The following is a 15,662-nucleotide window of genomic DNA, read 5'->3' as shown; positions in this document are numbered from 1 at the left end:
ATGGTGCATGCAGGATGTTGTTGTCCAGGTAGATCACGCTGGCTTTTTTTGAGTCCACCGTGGCTTTTCGATAGCGGGCTGACATCCATTAGGATAAGATGGCACAGTATTCGTCAGCACTGGCGAATGGAAAAATAACATGCTATTTTTAATACCCATGGGTGGTGGATAAATGGGGAGGTTGCTGAGAAACGTGCACGCAAGCACACGCTGGAGAGGTGACCCACGCGCCTTTCAGCTGTTCCGAAGTGCAAGATAAGGAAAAAATGTTGGGCTTATATTCCTGCAAATGCCTGTGGTTGCATGGGGAAGCATATGCACACATTCAAGGGGTAAATTTATCTCTTGTCATTTAGGAAGAGAAAAACTAATAAACCCAAGATAATGTACCCGGCACACGCTTAAATTCATGGAAGAAAGAGTATTCCCCCACCCCAAACACACACACACACAACCACTTGTGCCCTCAAAGACCCCATTTCTGGCACAAGGCATCCTATAAGACAAGGACATGTCAAGTGAGAGAAATGCTTTCAGTTTTGTCTGAAACGAAATAGGGGAAATAACTGGTAAAATGTGACTTGTCCAAGCATTTGGGTCTTGTTGATGACATTTCTACCTAGCTTTCCTCAGTAAGGAAGTTAAAAACACACAACCCTTTAAATCGCATTGTGGTAGAAGTGTTATTGGTATATTATTCCAGCTTTTATTAAAGAAGTAGATGAATTACAGTACCATAATGGAAAAAATGCTCTATACAAAATTCGACTCTATCCTTTTATTTTTTATTTTTTTCCGGTGACTGGCTGGAGTACAGGTAGCTCTCCCGAATCTGGAGGTTCGTTCATTTGGAAAAATTCCCAGGAGTTCATTCAAGAGTCTACAAACGATTTAAGAGAATAACTGATCCTACTGTTTTTATCAGGCTCCCTGAATAATATTATGTGGCAAGCAGTACTTAAGCCAACAGTAATGAATAGCTGGAATTTATTTAAAAAAAACCCCCTCAAAAAACCCCCCTACATGGCTTGTTCACAGGCCAGTGGCTCCATTGTGCTGTCACAGTTGGAATTTTTGTTCACTATTAGAATTGGTGTACGAGATTACCCAGGAGATCCATGCAGGCGCTTGCATAAGAGGAAAGCACCATTTACCTGGTGCTTTGTGACCACATTGCTAATGAATTTACGCTATAACGTTACTTTACTTTGCTAGTTTTGCTCAAGTCCGGTATGTCTGTGGCAGGGGAGACCATGGCTTCTCCTTTCGTCTGGTACAGAAAGCATCTAGCTGGTGGGAAGGGAAGAATGTAGTGTGGTGGACGGACCATAAAAACAGGGAGTGGGAGCTCCTGAATCGAAGTCCCAGCTCTGACACAGGCTCCCTTGCTGAACGGGGGCAGGTTACTGAAGCAGTACGTCTTCGTTGCCTCATCTGCAGTGCGGTGGATAACGTCATTAATGACTTGTCACCTGTACGACGAGCCTGTCGCGTTTCTTTATATCGGTAGGTAAGTGCCGAGGTTTCGCTATTGGATTGTAAGATGTTACAGATGGATTACCACGCATTGCATCCAGGGCACACTGGCTCATGTGGCTTGAGAAGGCAGGAGCTCAGCGCCTCGTTTTAGACTTCCACCGACAGGCGCCTCCAGTCAGTCCACCCCATGCGTGTCCCTGGCCATTTCCTCAGGGGACGGCTGGATGTGATGTTAGCTGTATGACTCTGGTGTGCATGAGAGGCTGACCTTCAAGTACGACTGCGTGGTTTTGGTAATTTAGGCAAAACGCTTAAGAAACGTCAGTGTTGCTGGGTTTTTTGTTGTAGCCATGCTGGGCTCAGGACGTAGGCAGGCGAGGTTCTTTGGCTTGATGTGATCTCTTTTATTAGACCAACTGAGACTCCCCGTGCCTGAAGAAGAGTGATTGCACCCGGAAGCTTGCAAAGAACTTTTTTCCAACTACTCAGCTGGTCTAATAAAAGAGATCACATCTACCCAAAGAATCTGGCCTGCCTTAAGAAACCTCATATGTTTAATTTAGGCCCCTTTTCTGGGACCCTCCTTGAACCATTCAGGTGCGGGCATAAGGTTTACATTTAAAACAATGTGAGCATACTGAGAAATATGTCTTCTCTTTTACCTGCCGGCATCCGAGATCAGGGTTTTTTGCTTTTCCTGGAAGAAATCCTATTGTGGACGCTGTGGGGAGGACCAACCCCTCTGGCAAGAACGATTCCCTCCCGCCCTGGCCGGTTAAAAACACATTTTCATTTGGCATTTGACCGGTGTTTATGAGCTCATCCAAGTTCATTTTGGTTGGTTTAAGTAGATTTTTGTGTCTGTGAGGTATTTACATGGAGAACCTCAGGAAATCATGAGATGTAGGAGAGTTTTACATCTTTAGGAGGAAAGAGATGATGGGCTATAATTTATTTTATGGAGTGAGTCCAAACTATTTCTCCAAACTCAGTCTCTCCCTTGAGTTTTCTGTGGTTTATATGTTGGACAGAAAAGGCAGATAACAAAGAGAGTTTTGTCATGTTGTATGGATTTGCTAGTGGCTGTTGAATTTCAGCTTTTGTACTTCTTGCACAGGTTGCTCTTTCATTTTATTTGGGGGTGGGAAGATGTTGCCTGGAAATCTCCCCCCTCCTCCAGTTCCCCCATTAACAGTGATTCTCAACCAGGGTAATACCACCCTGCGGTGCTTTGAGATCTTTCCAAGGTTGCCATGCAGCATTAGCACTTGTAGGTGTGCAAATATGCTTCACAAGATCAATTCGGAGATTGCAAGGAGGAATCCGTAGTGTTAAAAATATCCTGCCCTGTGTCCTTCTTTCTGAGTTGTTTGCAACAGAAGAATTGATGGAGTATTTTTCTCTAGTCCAAAAAGAAGTGAAGCTGAGAGCTGGCATTTTCTGCAATGTTTCTTGAGTCTATTGAGGGGTTTCTTGAGTCTAAAAAGGTTGAGAGCCGCTGCCCTAGGACCTCATCAGAGTCTCTCTTGTATTGATTTTTTTTATCACTCTCCACAGTCCAGCAAATCTCTTCTTGGGTTATCTGGAGGGCTCTGGAGTGGAGGAATGCTGGCTCACTCACACCATCTTTCTTTCCGTGCCCAAAATAACCAGCCTCTGCCCCGAGACCTGGGCATGCTGCGACTTCACAGCATTCCCTGGAGGCAACTCGATTTTGAAAGCGGGGAAGACAAAGTTATGCTAAAGGACTTGGCTCGCGTTGGTCCCTTCAGGGCTTTAAATGTCTAGAGACATGGTTAATAGTCAAGGTTAATAAAATATTTGACACAACTGTGCCAGTCTTGCTTACCAGCTGTTCGTTGTAATGGATGTACAGGGCTCAGAATAATGAATTCTAATGGAAATGTGAATGAAGAGATTTAAATTTTCTTTCCCCAGTGGGGATGTTTCAAAATAGGCAGGAGTTGGAGCCTGTTTTTGCTGTGCCGTTGCTTTAAGCAAACCCCTCTGAATAGCACACCTTGAATTTTTGCTAATCAGAACGTCCCAAAACGGAAAGGTCAGCCATTTCTCATGTTCAGAGATTCAGTTCCTGGGTAAATTCCACTTTTTTTTTTAATTTAATTCTTCTTTGATCTCAGCACACCAGGGCAAGGGCCAAGGCCTTCTATAACTTTTTTCACCCTGTCCATCTGCTGGCTTTGCTCTTTTTGTTTGCTTCTACAACCGTAGCTATGGTTTGGGCTCTGTTACCCCTTCTTCACGTGATGTCCCGTCCGAGTTGGGTGGTGAAGCCACCACCTTCTCTTCTACGTTGCCCTGGAAAACTTGCTGCTTCTTCCGTGAGGCCTCTGAGAGCCTTGTTGAAAAAAACAATTTTTGCATTAATTTTTTTAAAGCAAAAATTGCCTTTTCACTTTACCTCCACTTCCTCTGAGTAATACCTTAATCATATTAACGCTGCCTCTTCCCCTGCCCTTCCCTCCAGTTGTTTGCCTCTGTTCTCCTTGTTTCATCATGTTCAATATCTTTGCCTCAAGGAGCATGCAAATGGATCTTCTCCTTTACCTGCACTGGAAGCACTAGTGGAAATGTACTTTTGGGTGCTATTAAAATTATAATAGTACCTTAGAATCACAGACAACGAGGGTTGGAAGGGCCTCAGGAGGTCACATCTAGTCCAACCCCCTGCTCCAAGCAGGACCAGCCCCAACTACACCATCCCAGTCAAGGCTTTGTCTACCCAGGTCTTAAACACCTCCAAGGATGGAGACTACACAACCTCTCTGGGTAACCTGTTCCAGTGCTTTACTGCCCTCCCAGTAAGCAAGGCTAAGTACAAACATTCAGGAAGTTAAATTGGGTTCAAAACAGCCTCCCAATTTAAACTTTGCTTGTCCCGGTGCCGACCTTGCACTTACAGACCGGGTCTCAGTGACCAGCAATCAGTTTAAACCTATAACTGAACAGAAGTTCCATGCACACAAACCAGTTTAAAAATTGCAGAACCTGGTTTAAGATGAACCTGGGTCTATGTAGGATCAGACCCATTCAATTTAGGTCAAACTGCTGCCTGGGACTTCTGCGCGCTTCCCCTGTGCAGCCCCGGGGCCGCTCTATTTCACAGTGCTCTGTGTTTTGCTCCCCCTAGCCCCTTGCCCCCCAACCCAGTGCTCTCAACCCCCATCCCACAAGCTGCTCCAGGTGCAGCTGCTTTTACCAGTGCTCCCTGCTGCTAGAGCCAAGCAAGTAAGTCCCGGTGTGCGGAGGAGCAGGAGGGATGGGGGTGTAGGTTCGCTGGGGGGACCCCAACCCCTTGCACCCCAACTGTGGATCACGCCTCCCCCACATTCCACCTGCAGGTCGTGCCTGTTGCACCCACCCCTCCCACCCCACCCATGGGCTCAACCCCTTCCCCCAGGTTGCATCTGCTCCCCTACCCCACCCACGGGTCACGCCTCCCCCCCCATGCCCCGGCCTGCCCCCAGACCTCCAGCCCCCCAGCTAGCCCCCCCCATCCTGACTTACCTGTTATCAGGCAGCTGTTTTGAATTGATTTAACTTCTCTGATTTAACGCCCCTGAATGTCTGTACTTGGCCCAAGCGTTTCCTAATATCTCCCCTAAACTTTCCCTGCTGCAGCTTGAGACCATTGCTCCTTGTTCTGTTATCCTTCCATTAACCTCCACTGTGCAAGTAACCTCGGTTACCTTCATACAGAGCATTCAATTTCTAGGGGTTATTATTCAGTGCTTTCATAGGAAACATCTGTGGTCTCTCAAACATGTACTCCGCAGCTCCCTGATAGCCCAATGGGCAGGGATCCTGGTTTTCTCAGATTTAAAAAAATCCCCAATTTTCAGTTTAAAAGTAGTAACCCAAAGTCCACATTTTTCCATGATTAAAATGAAACACCACACTATATAGATATATCTATATCGATATATCTATATCTATATATATAGATATATCTATCCATCTATATAGAGAGAGATTAGCAGTGTTTCATTTAAATCACAGAAAAATATGTATTTGAGGTTACTTTTTTAAAACTGAAAATTGGGGGTTTTTTTAAATCCGAGAAAACCAGGATCCCTGCGGAAGAGACTTAAGGTGCAGTTTTCAAATGATTTGTTTTATGCGATCCTCTTGGAAGAGCTGTCTTGTGTCAGCTACAGGGGCCCGTGACTTTGCATCCCTCGCTATCCGTAGCAATGAGGCTGAAGCGTCCTCACTCCGTTGTTAAACTTTTAGAGCATTGGCCTCGGTGAATTTGAAAGTGTCTTGGCATCTTGTAGGGATGGTACTCAAACACAGATGTCTGAATCTGCAATTTGTTTGACGTGTTAACATGTTCACCTAACACATTTCTAAGCTCGAACCAAGATGTCCTACCAAAATTGTTTCTGAAATACCCGCTTAGCTAGTAGCAGTATATTACTGCTTATCACAGGACTTTGGATTTGTGAACATAAAAGGACTGGATGCTTACTCCTGTTTCATTTACTAATTTACAATTCTACAAATGTCCAATTTTATTTTTTTAATTGTACAGTATATGCAGTATTTTAATACTGGAAAATAAAGTAATTTTGAAATAATGTTAAGTCTAGCTTCATTAATATGTTTTCAAGTTGCTAGACTAGTAAAAGTAATATCATATATGGTTAAAAGAAGAAAACACTATCCTAAGTCAATGGAAAGACTCTTATTAATATCAATGGATGCTGGTTTAGACCTTTCATGGCATCTACACCTGAGATTATTTTTAATTTGCCACAATGATTTTTTAGACAGTGACTCTGCTGAGTGGGTCGTTTGAATAGTGCGTTACAGAGCTCTTATTACACACTGTGTAAATAAGATACAGATATGGAGACACATGAATAGGATGTGGGCAGCTGTAAAATGCAACAAGATCAGACTAATAACTTCCAGAGTTGTGGGTAGTTTACACGCGCACCAAGTGTTTGAAATTGCTTTTTAAACTTCTGGGTGCGGGAGTTGGCTACCCATGATGTAATGTTGCCTGTTCAATTTTTCCTTAACACCAAATGATTTATCGCGGTCTGTTCCCAATCATCTGTGTTATAGCTTTTGCAGTGGTTCATTTACAGAGCAAAAACACAGCCTGAACAAAATGGGAGAAAAATGGACTTGTTTTTCCAGAGCTGGTTTCTTTCTGGTGCAAACTCTTATCAACTCAGAACATAGTTTTCCTGGGGTATTTTGTATCCCGCCGTACTTTGGATTTTGTTGTGACGGTTTGTTTCAGTCGGCTTTGTACAGTCGTAGCCAAGCATGGCACCTGGGAGTCCTTTGATGGGGAAGTTAATGCTCCTTGAGGATTTGTGCAAACAACACAGCATTAGGAAAACATGAGGCGCGGAAGTCAGAATAAATGGAAATGCAATCCAGTCAAGACCATCGCAATATTGTGGGCTCTGCTGCGCTGAGAGGTTGCCAGGCTGCCCGTGACTGGTTACCTAGGGCTCTTCTGCTGATGCACTGAACACAGAGAGTCTGACGGGCCCGGGTCTAGAAAAGTACTCGGGCACCTAAAGAGCAGCGTAGGCACCTAACTCCAAGCGATCAGTGCGCAAAACTCTGCTTAGGTGCCCAAATGGTAAATTCCTCCGAGAGAAGGTGTATAGGCACCTATAATGCTCTGCTGTCAGCAAGCCCAGAGGTGTTAGTTGTGGTCAAATGGCCATAGGTACTGAGATTTGCAGACTGAACCCAGATCCCTGAGCAGAGCCCGAAGTATTGGTGTGTTCAGGAGATGGTAAATATACACGGACAGCATGGAAAAGGGCCCAGGAGGTGAGAAATCTGGAGAGACCTGCTTTCCTAAGCTTGAAGGGGTTCACAGCAATCTCTCTCACCTTCCAGGAGAGCATCCTGAGGGGCATCAGGCTATTAAAAATGGTGGGTGGCACCTTTCTGCTTCGGTCCTCCCACCACTTCCTATGTCATAAAAGTAAGGAGTGAGCCGATCTCCCACATCAAGAGCATAGAGCAAGGCTTCAAGCTGATTCTCACGCTCGCAAGAGCTTTGAGTTGGACCCCCAAGTCCAGGAAGGAGGCAGGGTTTCAGCCCTCTCTTCCGTGTTTGCCTCCAACAAGTTTGAGCATCCCTCTCCTTAGCGTGCTGGCCCCTGTGAAGCCCTTTCCAGGCGGCTCGCTGTCCCCATCCACCGCGTCGGACACTTAGGCACCCAAGCCAGGCTTGTGAACTCTGGTCTCGGAGCAAAGCGTCCAGGGAGGTGTCGTCTCTGGGATCTCTGTCAGCCGCTCCAGCCATGTGCTGCACCACAATGCCACTTGGGGCCAAATCCTCTCGATACCGCTGGGCTGATTGAGCCACGGTCCGGATGAGCGGCCAGACTCTGCTCGGAAAGCCGTAGCCCACGGGACCTTCTTGGCAGAATTTTGTCCTGAGACCCAAACCACCTAACAAGCGCGTCTGAGCGCTCTGCACATCCTGCGCCATAGAGAACAAGTCGCCAGTCACCGCGTTTAATCCGTTTGCTCTGCGCTTCTCGTTTCCTTCGAAAAATATCCATCAAATATGAAGATCTCGGGATTTCGCCCTTCCTCCAGCTCCCACCAGATCAACTCTGTGGCACTGTTTCAGTGCCTCCCCCGCAGGAAGGATTTCTGACAGACCTGTCCTTTGCCAGGTGATTCACCTAGTTCAGTAGCCTCCTCGGAAAATCTTGCTTTCAAGTCTCTCTGCTGAGCCGTGGCCAGATCCTGCCTAGCGCTGAGCGCTGTCACTTCCCAGCACCTTGCATGATTGGGCTTTGGATTGTGCTGCCTCGTTAAAGAGCCTGGTTACTTGCGGCCTTATTTGTCTAACCACGGTGGGCGTGTTCCCTTTGTTGCTGGGGAGACGGGGACGTTTGTAAATAAATGAATAAATGAAATTAAAAGCTGGGTCCTGCAATGAGCGGGTTTATTATTTATAAATTGTGTTGTATTACTTCAAGCTCCGCATGCGTACCCGTAGACATGGCGATGGGTGCCTATAAAATGGAAGAATCGTATATTTCTTGAGATCGAACCCATTATTCCCTGGGTTTGTAAGCATACAATTCGAAAGCTTCAGGAGGGTATTAAATCTCCTCCATTAGCCAGGCTGACTGTAACCAGAACGTTCAATTCCAACTCGCGGTTCTACATAATATCTAACAAAACCGTTTTCCCCACACACTCATTGGAACAGGTAATTACTGTGGCAACTACAGACTAATTTGAAGTGTTAGCTGTTAATTAAAACACTGCAGAGGTGTACAGTTGTCTTTTGGTGTAACCAAAGCTCCTATTCAAACTTCATTAATCACTTTACAGTTATTGTGCCGGGGAAGGTCGGGACAACTGAGACGCCGGATCAGTCGAAAGTAAACAAATTCCCTTCCTCCCCCGTTCCCTGCCATTTGCAAAGCCAAGGGACACGCTGTACCCAAGGGCCACGGTATCTCCTTTGTGATCCAATTCTCAGTGATAATTAAATGTTAAATTGGTACTGTCAGTGCTCTGTAAACCAAACCAGGTATCTGCCCTCTGCTGGAAATTTAACCCAAACTTCCACGGATGAATTAGCGTGCATCATAATTAAATAATCAAGTCTTCCCTTTTAATTCACTTGGAAACAGGAGACCTCTCTTATGGAAAAAAAAGATCAGCTTTCTTGACAAGCTAATTAAGTTGCCAAACTGTCCAGCACAGTACATACTAAACTAACAGACGTTAAGCACGCTATCTCAACCTGTTCATTTTCTTATCATTTCTGCTCATCTTAAAGAAGTCTGGCACCGTTTTGCCAGGGTTGGCTCACCCGTCTTACAGCAGAGCGTGGTTACTCCACTTGATGCATCGATTATGCATTCAGCTGTTGGTCTGTCATTGATGGCTTCATCTGAAGATCCTGTTTTCTGCATCGTATATTGATATTAAAATAATCCCAATATTGATGGGACGGTACATAAAGCGCTGGCAGTTTCTAAAAGCTAATGCCACTCACATTCATAAATATTTATGCTATAAATTATTAAATTAAGCTTGTTAAGCTTCCACATCATTAATAGAAATTATACAAAGCATCTCAATGTCTACGTAGGATGGTCTGCTTTGTGCTGGGTATGGTTTTGTTCGAGGAAAAAAAGCCTATCAAGAGTTTTTCCTCTTCAGTAATAATTGCTAGTGGCATATAGGGCTGAAATATTGTAATTCTTTAAAGTTAATGCCAAGGATATGACATTATTGTGCATGGTATCATAAATCAGTCTGAGACAATAAAACTACTGAAGAGGAAAAACTTTAATGGTTTTGTTTTTATGCAAAATTACATTGAGTTTTTTCCTTATACCTTTTTATTTTCTTGGAACGCCATGGCTAGGGATCCGTAGTTTGTGGAATAGCCAATTATAGATGTTTGGTAAGACAGGTTGACACGCGCTGCTCTTGGATTACTGTGCAAATTCATTTCCAGAGCGCGTAAACGTTAAGGCTCGGCTGCATGGTTGTTAATACATATATTAATCCCCGCAGTTACAGATGCAGGATGTTCCCTTCACTAACTAATATTTTGTGTAGTCTTTAGATGACTATAAACAGTCAGTCATCCCTTGGTTTACTTCAGTTTAAGTGTTGCAGTTGTGCATCTGATTGTCTTAACTCTCATCATGCCCTCAGGATGACACGGGCTGTGTTCAAAAGCTTATTTTGTATGAAGAATATGCACAGGGTTTATGTTATCTTTGTTACATCTGAAAAAAATTTGAATACAGGTAAATACACATTCATAACCTTTCTAATATGTAGCGTAATATTCTCTTGTGCATCCGCTTTTCTACACAACACACAAAGGTGTAATGTTGGCAGTGGAAGCTGTTGAATGGCATAAAAAGTGTTAGCTGGCATAAATACATTTCTTTTTTTCTTTTCTAATCAGTTGCTTTTAGCCAAACGCTCTGAATTATATGTGCCATTTGCAAACATGATATGGAAGCTGTTTTCGAATAAAAATGCATTCCCGTCTCCTCTTTCTGGGAAATCAGTATATACGTGCTGCACTTATGTATCAAAGTCATTTGTGTGTAATCTCACAATATTTACATTTTCCCTTCATACAGAGCATATCATGTCCCTAGCGGAAAAATACTAGCAGTAAAGGTAAGATATTGGCAGTAATTGTATTTCTTTATTTTTAGTCTTGATTGCAGTTTCTTTCTTCTTCCTTTTATGCCTGTTAAGTCATAGTTTGCCTTATTTTTCTGAAATCTTGGAAAATGACCCTGCATAACTCTGCCGGGCTGAAATGACCACCGAGCTCCCACAAGTCCAGAGGTCACTGTGTGGTAGCTATAGGAGTCTTCCGTCATTGTTACAGGCACCTCGATTCTTGCCTCTTTCAGTTAAATGGGCGCATCGAAAAAGAGCTGCAGCGTGTGCAACAGTGATAAAATCTCTCTGGTGGCTGGAAGTGATTCTGTTTCACCCCCTGAATCCAAGAAATGAAGAAATAAGTGGTAGAAAGGTCACGAGAGGTCAGCCTATCTGTTCCTCTGCCGATGCTACCATTTTCCCTGGAGTATAGTCCGAGTGGTTTGTGCAGCCTCGTTTTTAAATGCCAGGGCTCCCCCTGTTCCTTTAGCAGATCATGCTGCTTTCGAAGAGATGTCCCCGTTTTAAATGTTGTTTTTTTTCTTTTACGTTTCTTTCTAAATTTTCCTTTGCTCCTTTTTATCCAATTGAGGGGATTGCTCCTTGTGGAGCAGGGGTATTGTTGTAGATGTGCCGGTCCGGGAATTGTATGAGAGGCAAGGCTTTCCATGCCACAGCTACTTCTATGGACCACCTGCATAGTTGCAAGAGAAATTTGTCAGGCTTTCAGGCGCACGCAGTTCTTGCTCCGGCCACGTATGGTTGGTCCAGTAGGAGATGGCACATGCAAAGCCTCGCCCCTCATGCTGTCCCCTTGTTCACACTTGGGGAACCTTGGACGGAGAAGAGTGTGCAAAGTCTGATTATTTGCTAGTGAAAGTCTTGCTAAGCAACTGCTGAAGGCTTTTGCATGCTGCCCCAGCCCAATGCACGGAGGCTGAAATTTCAGGTGTAATTCAAGTTGTAAACCTCTCTTTCTGAAAGGAGATCCCTGCTTTTCCCAGCTGCCACGAGCAAAACAGAGTTTTATTTTGTTTTTTTAATTTTCCCCATGTGGTTTTGATATCGCTTAAATTTACAGCAGTTCAGAGTTCAGGAAAACATTTGGCTGTGGGTGCAGATGCCATTTCAGTTCATGTTTTTGGAATTGAAATAGGACATTTTTAAAACAGAATTCATTTGTAGGATCGTTGCTTAGAAATTCTTAATCATTCTAGTTTCTTTCTATTTCTTTCTCTCTTGTGCTAAATTTGTACAATTGTTTCTCCAAGATCACTGAGTTTCATTGGGTTTTGTAGGGGAACGAGAAGGGAGAAACGAAGGTTTGTGCTAGAGGTGCAGGCTGTTTTCTGCGAGCAAAATTGCCGCAGATTTCTCGTGCAGAATTCACCTGCCGTTAGTGAATTGTCCCTAAGAGATCTTCAGTGGGAGTTTCCTTCTGGGGTTTCTTTGCTTTCAGTCATCTATGTTTCCACTAAAGAAAATTCCCTCTCTGCCTCTGAGGTCCTGTGAGGCAGGCGGAGCCGTTGTGGGTTTCACGTGAAATCCATGAAACTTGCCATGACAGCTCCTGTGTGAACTTAATTTAAAAGTCCTGCCAATGTGAGAAAAGCAAATGTTTGGTGCATCCCGTTCTGAACTGTTTCTCTGTGTGCACAAAGCGGGTGAAGTACTGCAAAGAAACAGCCCGCCGACATGACATGGAGCAGATAGAAGGGATAAAGTCAGCCACTTCTGCTTTGGGCTTTTTTTTTTTTTTTTTTTTTGGTGCCACTTGCAAAGATTGTAATTTTAATTAAAAAAATCTAAGAATTTTTCTTAGTTGTGATAAGCAAAATGTGACACAATTCTCTCTAATTTTCACAGGAAGAGACTTCTTTTTTTAAATGTGGGAACAAACCTGTTCTTCCCCTAATGTTTCACTCTGACCGTTGACTGTGCTGGTCTTTCCAACTTGGTCCTAACTCTGCCTCCACCTCCTCCAGTACCACAATTGCTTCTGCTCCCTTGAATAATACTTCTTGCAAGCGAGCACGCACAGAGGGTCTCCCTCCATCCCAGCCCTCATGCGAGCCTGCTCCGACTTCTTCTTTCTTCCCCCCTGCCCAGTTTGACCTTTTCAGGCACATTGACAGCATCTAACTGTTGGAGCTGTCAGAAACCATCTGCAGGAGGCGGCACAACAAGCGAGGGAGGAGGGATGGACTTGTCAGAGTTCACTATACCCAACATCCACCAGCTCTGTGCCCATTTCCAAGGCATTTTTTTTTCCTCAAGCAGCCCCATGTAGTTGTTTTCTCCAGCCCTGCGGATTTGGCCAGTCCCCAAAACTGCTGTAAGTTTGTTGAATTGGACTTTTATTATTAAAAATGCCTTTTTGCTTGCCTGTGTAAGTATTGCTTAAAATGAGCTTTTGAAATGTCCTTCCAAAGAAAGGCTTGCAGGGTATGGATGTCTGTTATGTTGGTTTGTAACAACACAGTCACAGGCTAGGAGTTGCAAAGTCTGTCTCTTAATCCTGGTGCTAAAATGAATTTACATTATATTCTTGAGGGAGTTGCTAAGTTCTCTGTGCCTCAGTTTACCCATCTGTAAAATCAAGGTGTGAACGCCTGTGTCTTGACAAGTGTTCTAATCGGAGCCAAGAAGACAAAGAATACAAAATACAGGGGTCTCTGTGGCTGGAAGATTACACAGAAGTGCATATTTTTGAGTGGAGATTTGTATTAATATAAATACAGCATCACAATCTGACAACACAGGTCAACACTTTGAAAACCTGTTGATTCTGTGCTTTACAGTGACGAGGTGCCAGCAAATTGCAGGTAGATGGAGCAGAAAAATAAACAAAATATTAATATGCATGCTGCAGGCCAGAGTACTCCACACCCTCATCTATTCTGTAAAATCTTTTCAACTAGATATTGCATGGAAGATTTACTAGATTTCCAAATAGGATTTATTTTCTAATTAGGGAGGAAAATCCATCTAAAGAAGGGTGAAAATCCTAGCTGCCCGCGTACTGTGTCTGATTGCCATTCTTCAACTGCTTTAGTTTCTGCTGCTCTTAAACTAGCATTTAAATGGACCATTTGATTAATCATTTGTATACTGACTATAATACTCCCAAATTTCCTTTGAGTTGTACATACTGTAAAAGACAATTATGTCGCCACAGATTAAATAAGTGAATTAAAACAGAATAGCAGCTTAATTTGACCTGTGATTTTGCACTCATTCCCTTTAGTGGAACGTATGCCACTCCAGCAAATAGATGAAGTCATCCATGACAGCTTGTGATGAATTGCCGTATTTATACTGTATATTTTAATAGCCTCACACTAATTTAAATTGAGCACAGAGTAAATTATAATTCAGTCACTTGACTGCTTGTATTTAACTTGACAACTCATCCTTATTTGTCCTGGAGGTGTAATGGAGAGCAGGGGAAATATGTTCAGGTATTTCTCTTGTAGATTTAACCCTTTTCCCTGGAAGTATTAGGTATTCAAGTCCTCCTCTGTTTGAACCTACTTGGTCTGCTTATCGGTTGCTTTATTTTAAACCAGGTAGTTGATATTTCTAATGCTGCCATCCATGGTTGTGGCGTTTGCTCATTCGAGGAACTGCCGGTAGTTCACCACCCAGGATCAGTAATCAGAAGATATGGATTTAGTGCCAAGTGATTCCACAGAGCTTGGGTAAATCCCTGAGCCTCAGTTTATCATCTGAAAAATGGGAATACTACTACCATCTGCCATTGCCAAGAAAGTATGTGTATGCTTGACCTCCATGAACAGCTCAGAGCTGAGCTCCATAAAAATGCTGTTGCATGATCCGACCCTGGGGCTCCCACCTCCAGCTCTTCTATGGCAGAGCACAGTTTCTGCTAATTTGGGGGGTGCCGGAGTAGAGGCAGATTCTTCTGACCCACCTTCTCCACCCTGCTTGTGGCTTTTCAATGTTGTAATTTTTGTCCCTGTCTTAGAGGTTGCCCAACAACCACCTCATTGTACTGAGTTTGCTGGTTCTGCTGCTGTATGAGCTGAACAGCACAGCGTTGAATTCAGTGCAGGTTGTTTTATACGTGATGCATTGACTCTCCTCTTCTGTTCTCAGTAACGCTCGGAGCAAATCACTTTTTCCTTCGTTTGCCATCCAGACCTTCCCAAAGGTGCCAGGAGGCTGCCCCAAGGTTTATTGGCTATATGGAGCCTTTGAATTTCATTCTTTCCTACCACATTTGTGCCATGTGTATTACAATTATGAATGATGCCACCAGATCCTTATTTATTGCCTGCATATCAGCTGCAATAGTTTTGGGGTATTATAGATTTCATAGATGTTAGGGCTGGAAGGGACCTCAGAAGATTGTCAAGTCCAGCCCCCCGCCCAAAGTGCAGGAAGTCAGCTGGCGTCATAGGATCCCAGCAAGATAAGCATCCAATTTTATATCATCTTGCTTCCTTTAAATGCTGCCCCAGCCACATAAAACATCTCTAGTGCTAATATTCACACATGCTTAAAGTTTGGGAGTTTTTTGCGAGCAAATCCTGCGTCTTAGAGTGGGTGGAGACTTCACAAAAGCAGGGTGAGCATGGATTAAGGGAATGTGTGTTTAGAGTCAGGCCAGGATTCGCAGAACTTTTTTTCCCCTAGTGCTGGCTCTCTTGCAATGCTGAACGCCCTAAACAGCCTCATTTTTAAATGACAGGGCATTCCACTCATAAACTATGGTTAAATGTATTTCTCTCTAGGTTTTCTGAAGTCATGCCACCTAGCTCCAGCTTGGACACAGTGAAACTCTGGTGGGCAATAAAGCTAGTTAAATGGGTTTGGAAGCCGTAAGCGGTGGCTGCTGGTATGATTCAGAAAACCCATTGTCTACCGTGTCCCCTGTATATCGGTCCCTAGTCTCAGGGTTTTTAATGAAGTATTCTGGGTTGTCACAGCAAAGCTGATGTGTGCAAGGGAACCTAAAAGAAAAGTTGCAGTTATTACCAAATTTAGAATGA

At 43.8% G+C, this 15,662-nt stretch overlaps 1 protein-coding gene across 4 annotated transcripts in view; it reads left to right on the top strand.

The window, feature by feature from the left end:
• The window catches only part of MAP2K5 (mitogen-activated protein kinase kinase 5), a 186,572-nt gene that overhangs the window by 52,235 nt on the left and 118,675 nt on the right, over positions 1–15,662 (top strand). For all 4 annotated transcript variants that reach the window (XM_090029469.1, XM_090029468.1, XM_090029470.1 and 1 more), the window contains exon 9: positions 10,617–10,656. In XM_090029469.1, the coding sequence (XP_089885595.1) occupies positions 10,617–10,656 (40 nt within the window). The remainder of the gene's footprint in view (positions 1–10,616; positions 10,657–15,662) is intronic.

The sequence above is a fragment of the Crocodylus siamensis genome, chromosome 15 (genome assembly GCF_052110815.1).
Source record: "Crocodylus siamensis isolate JL-2025a chromosome 15, ASM5211081v1, whole genome shotgun sequence".
Lineage (NCBI taxonomy): Eukaryota > Metazoa > Chordata > Crocodylia > Crocodylidae > Crocodylus > Crocodylus siamensis.
The sequence above is the reverse complement of the archived record's forward strand: the minus strand, read 5'-3'. Positions and strand labels throughout refer to the sequence as shown.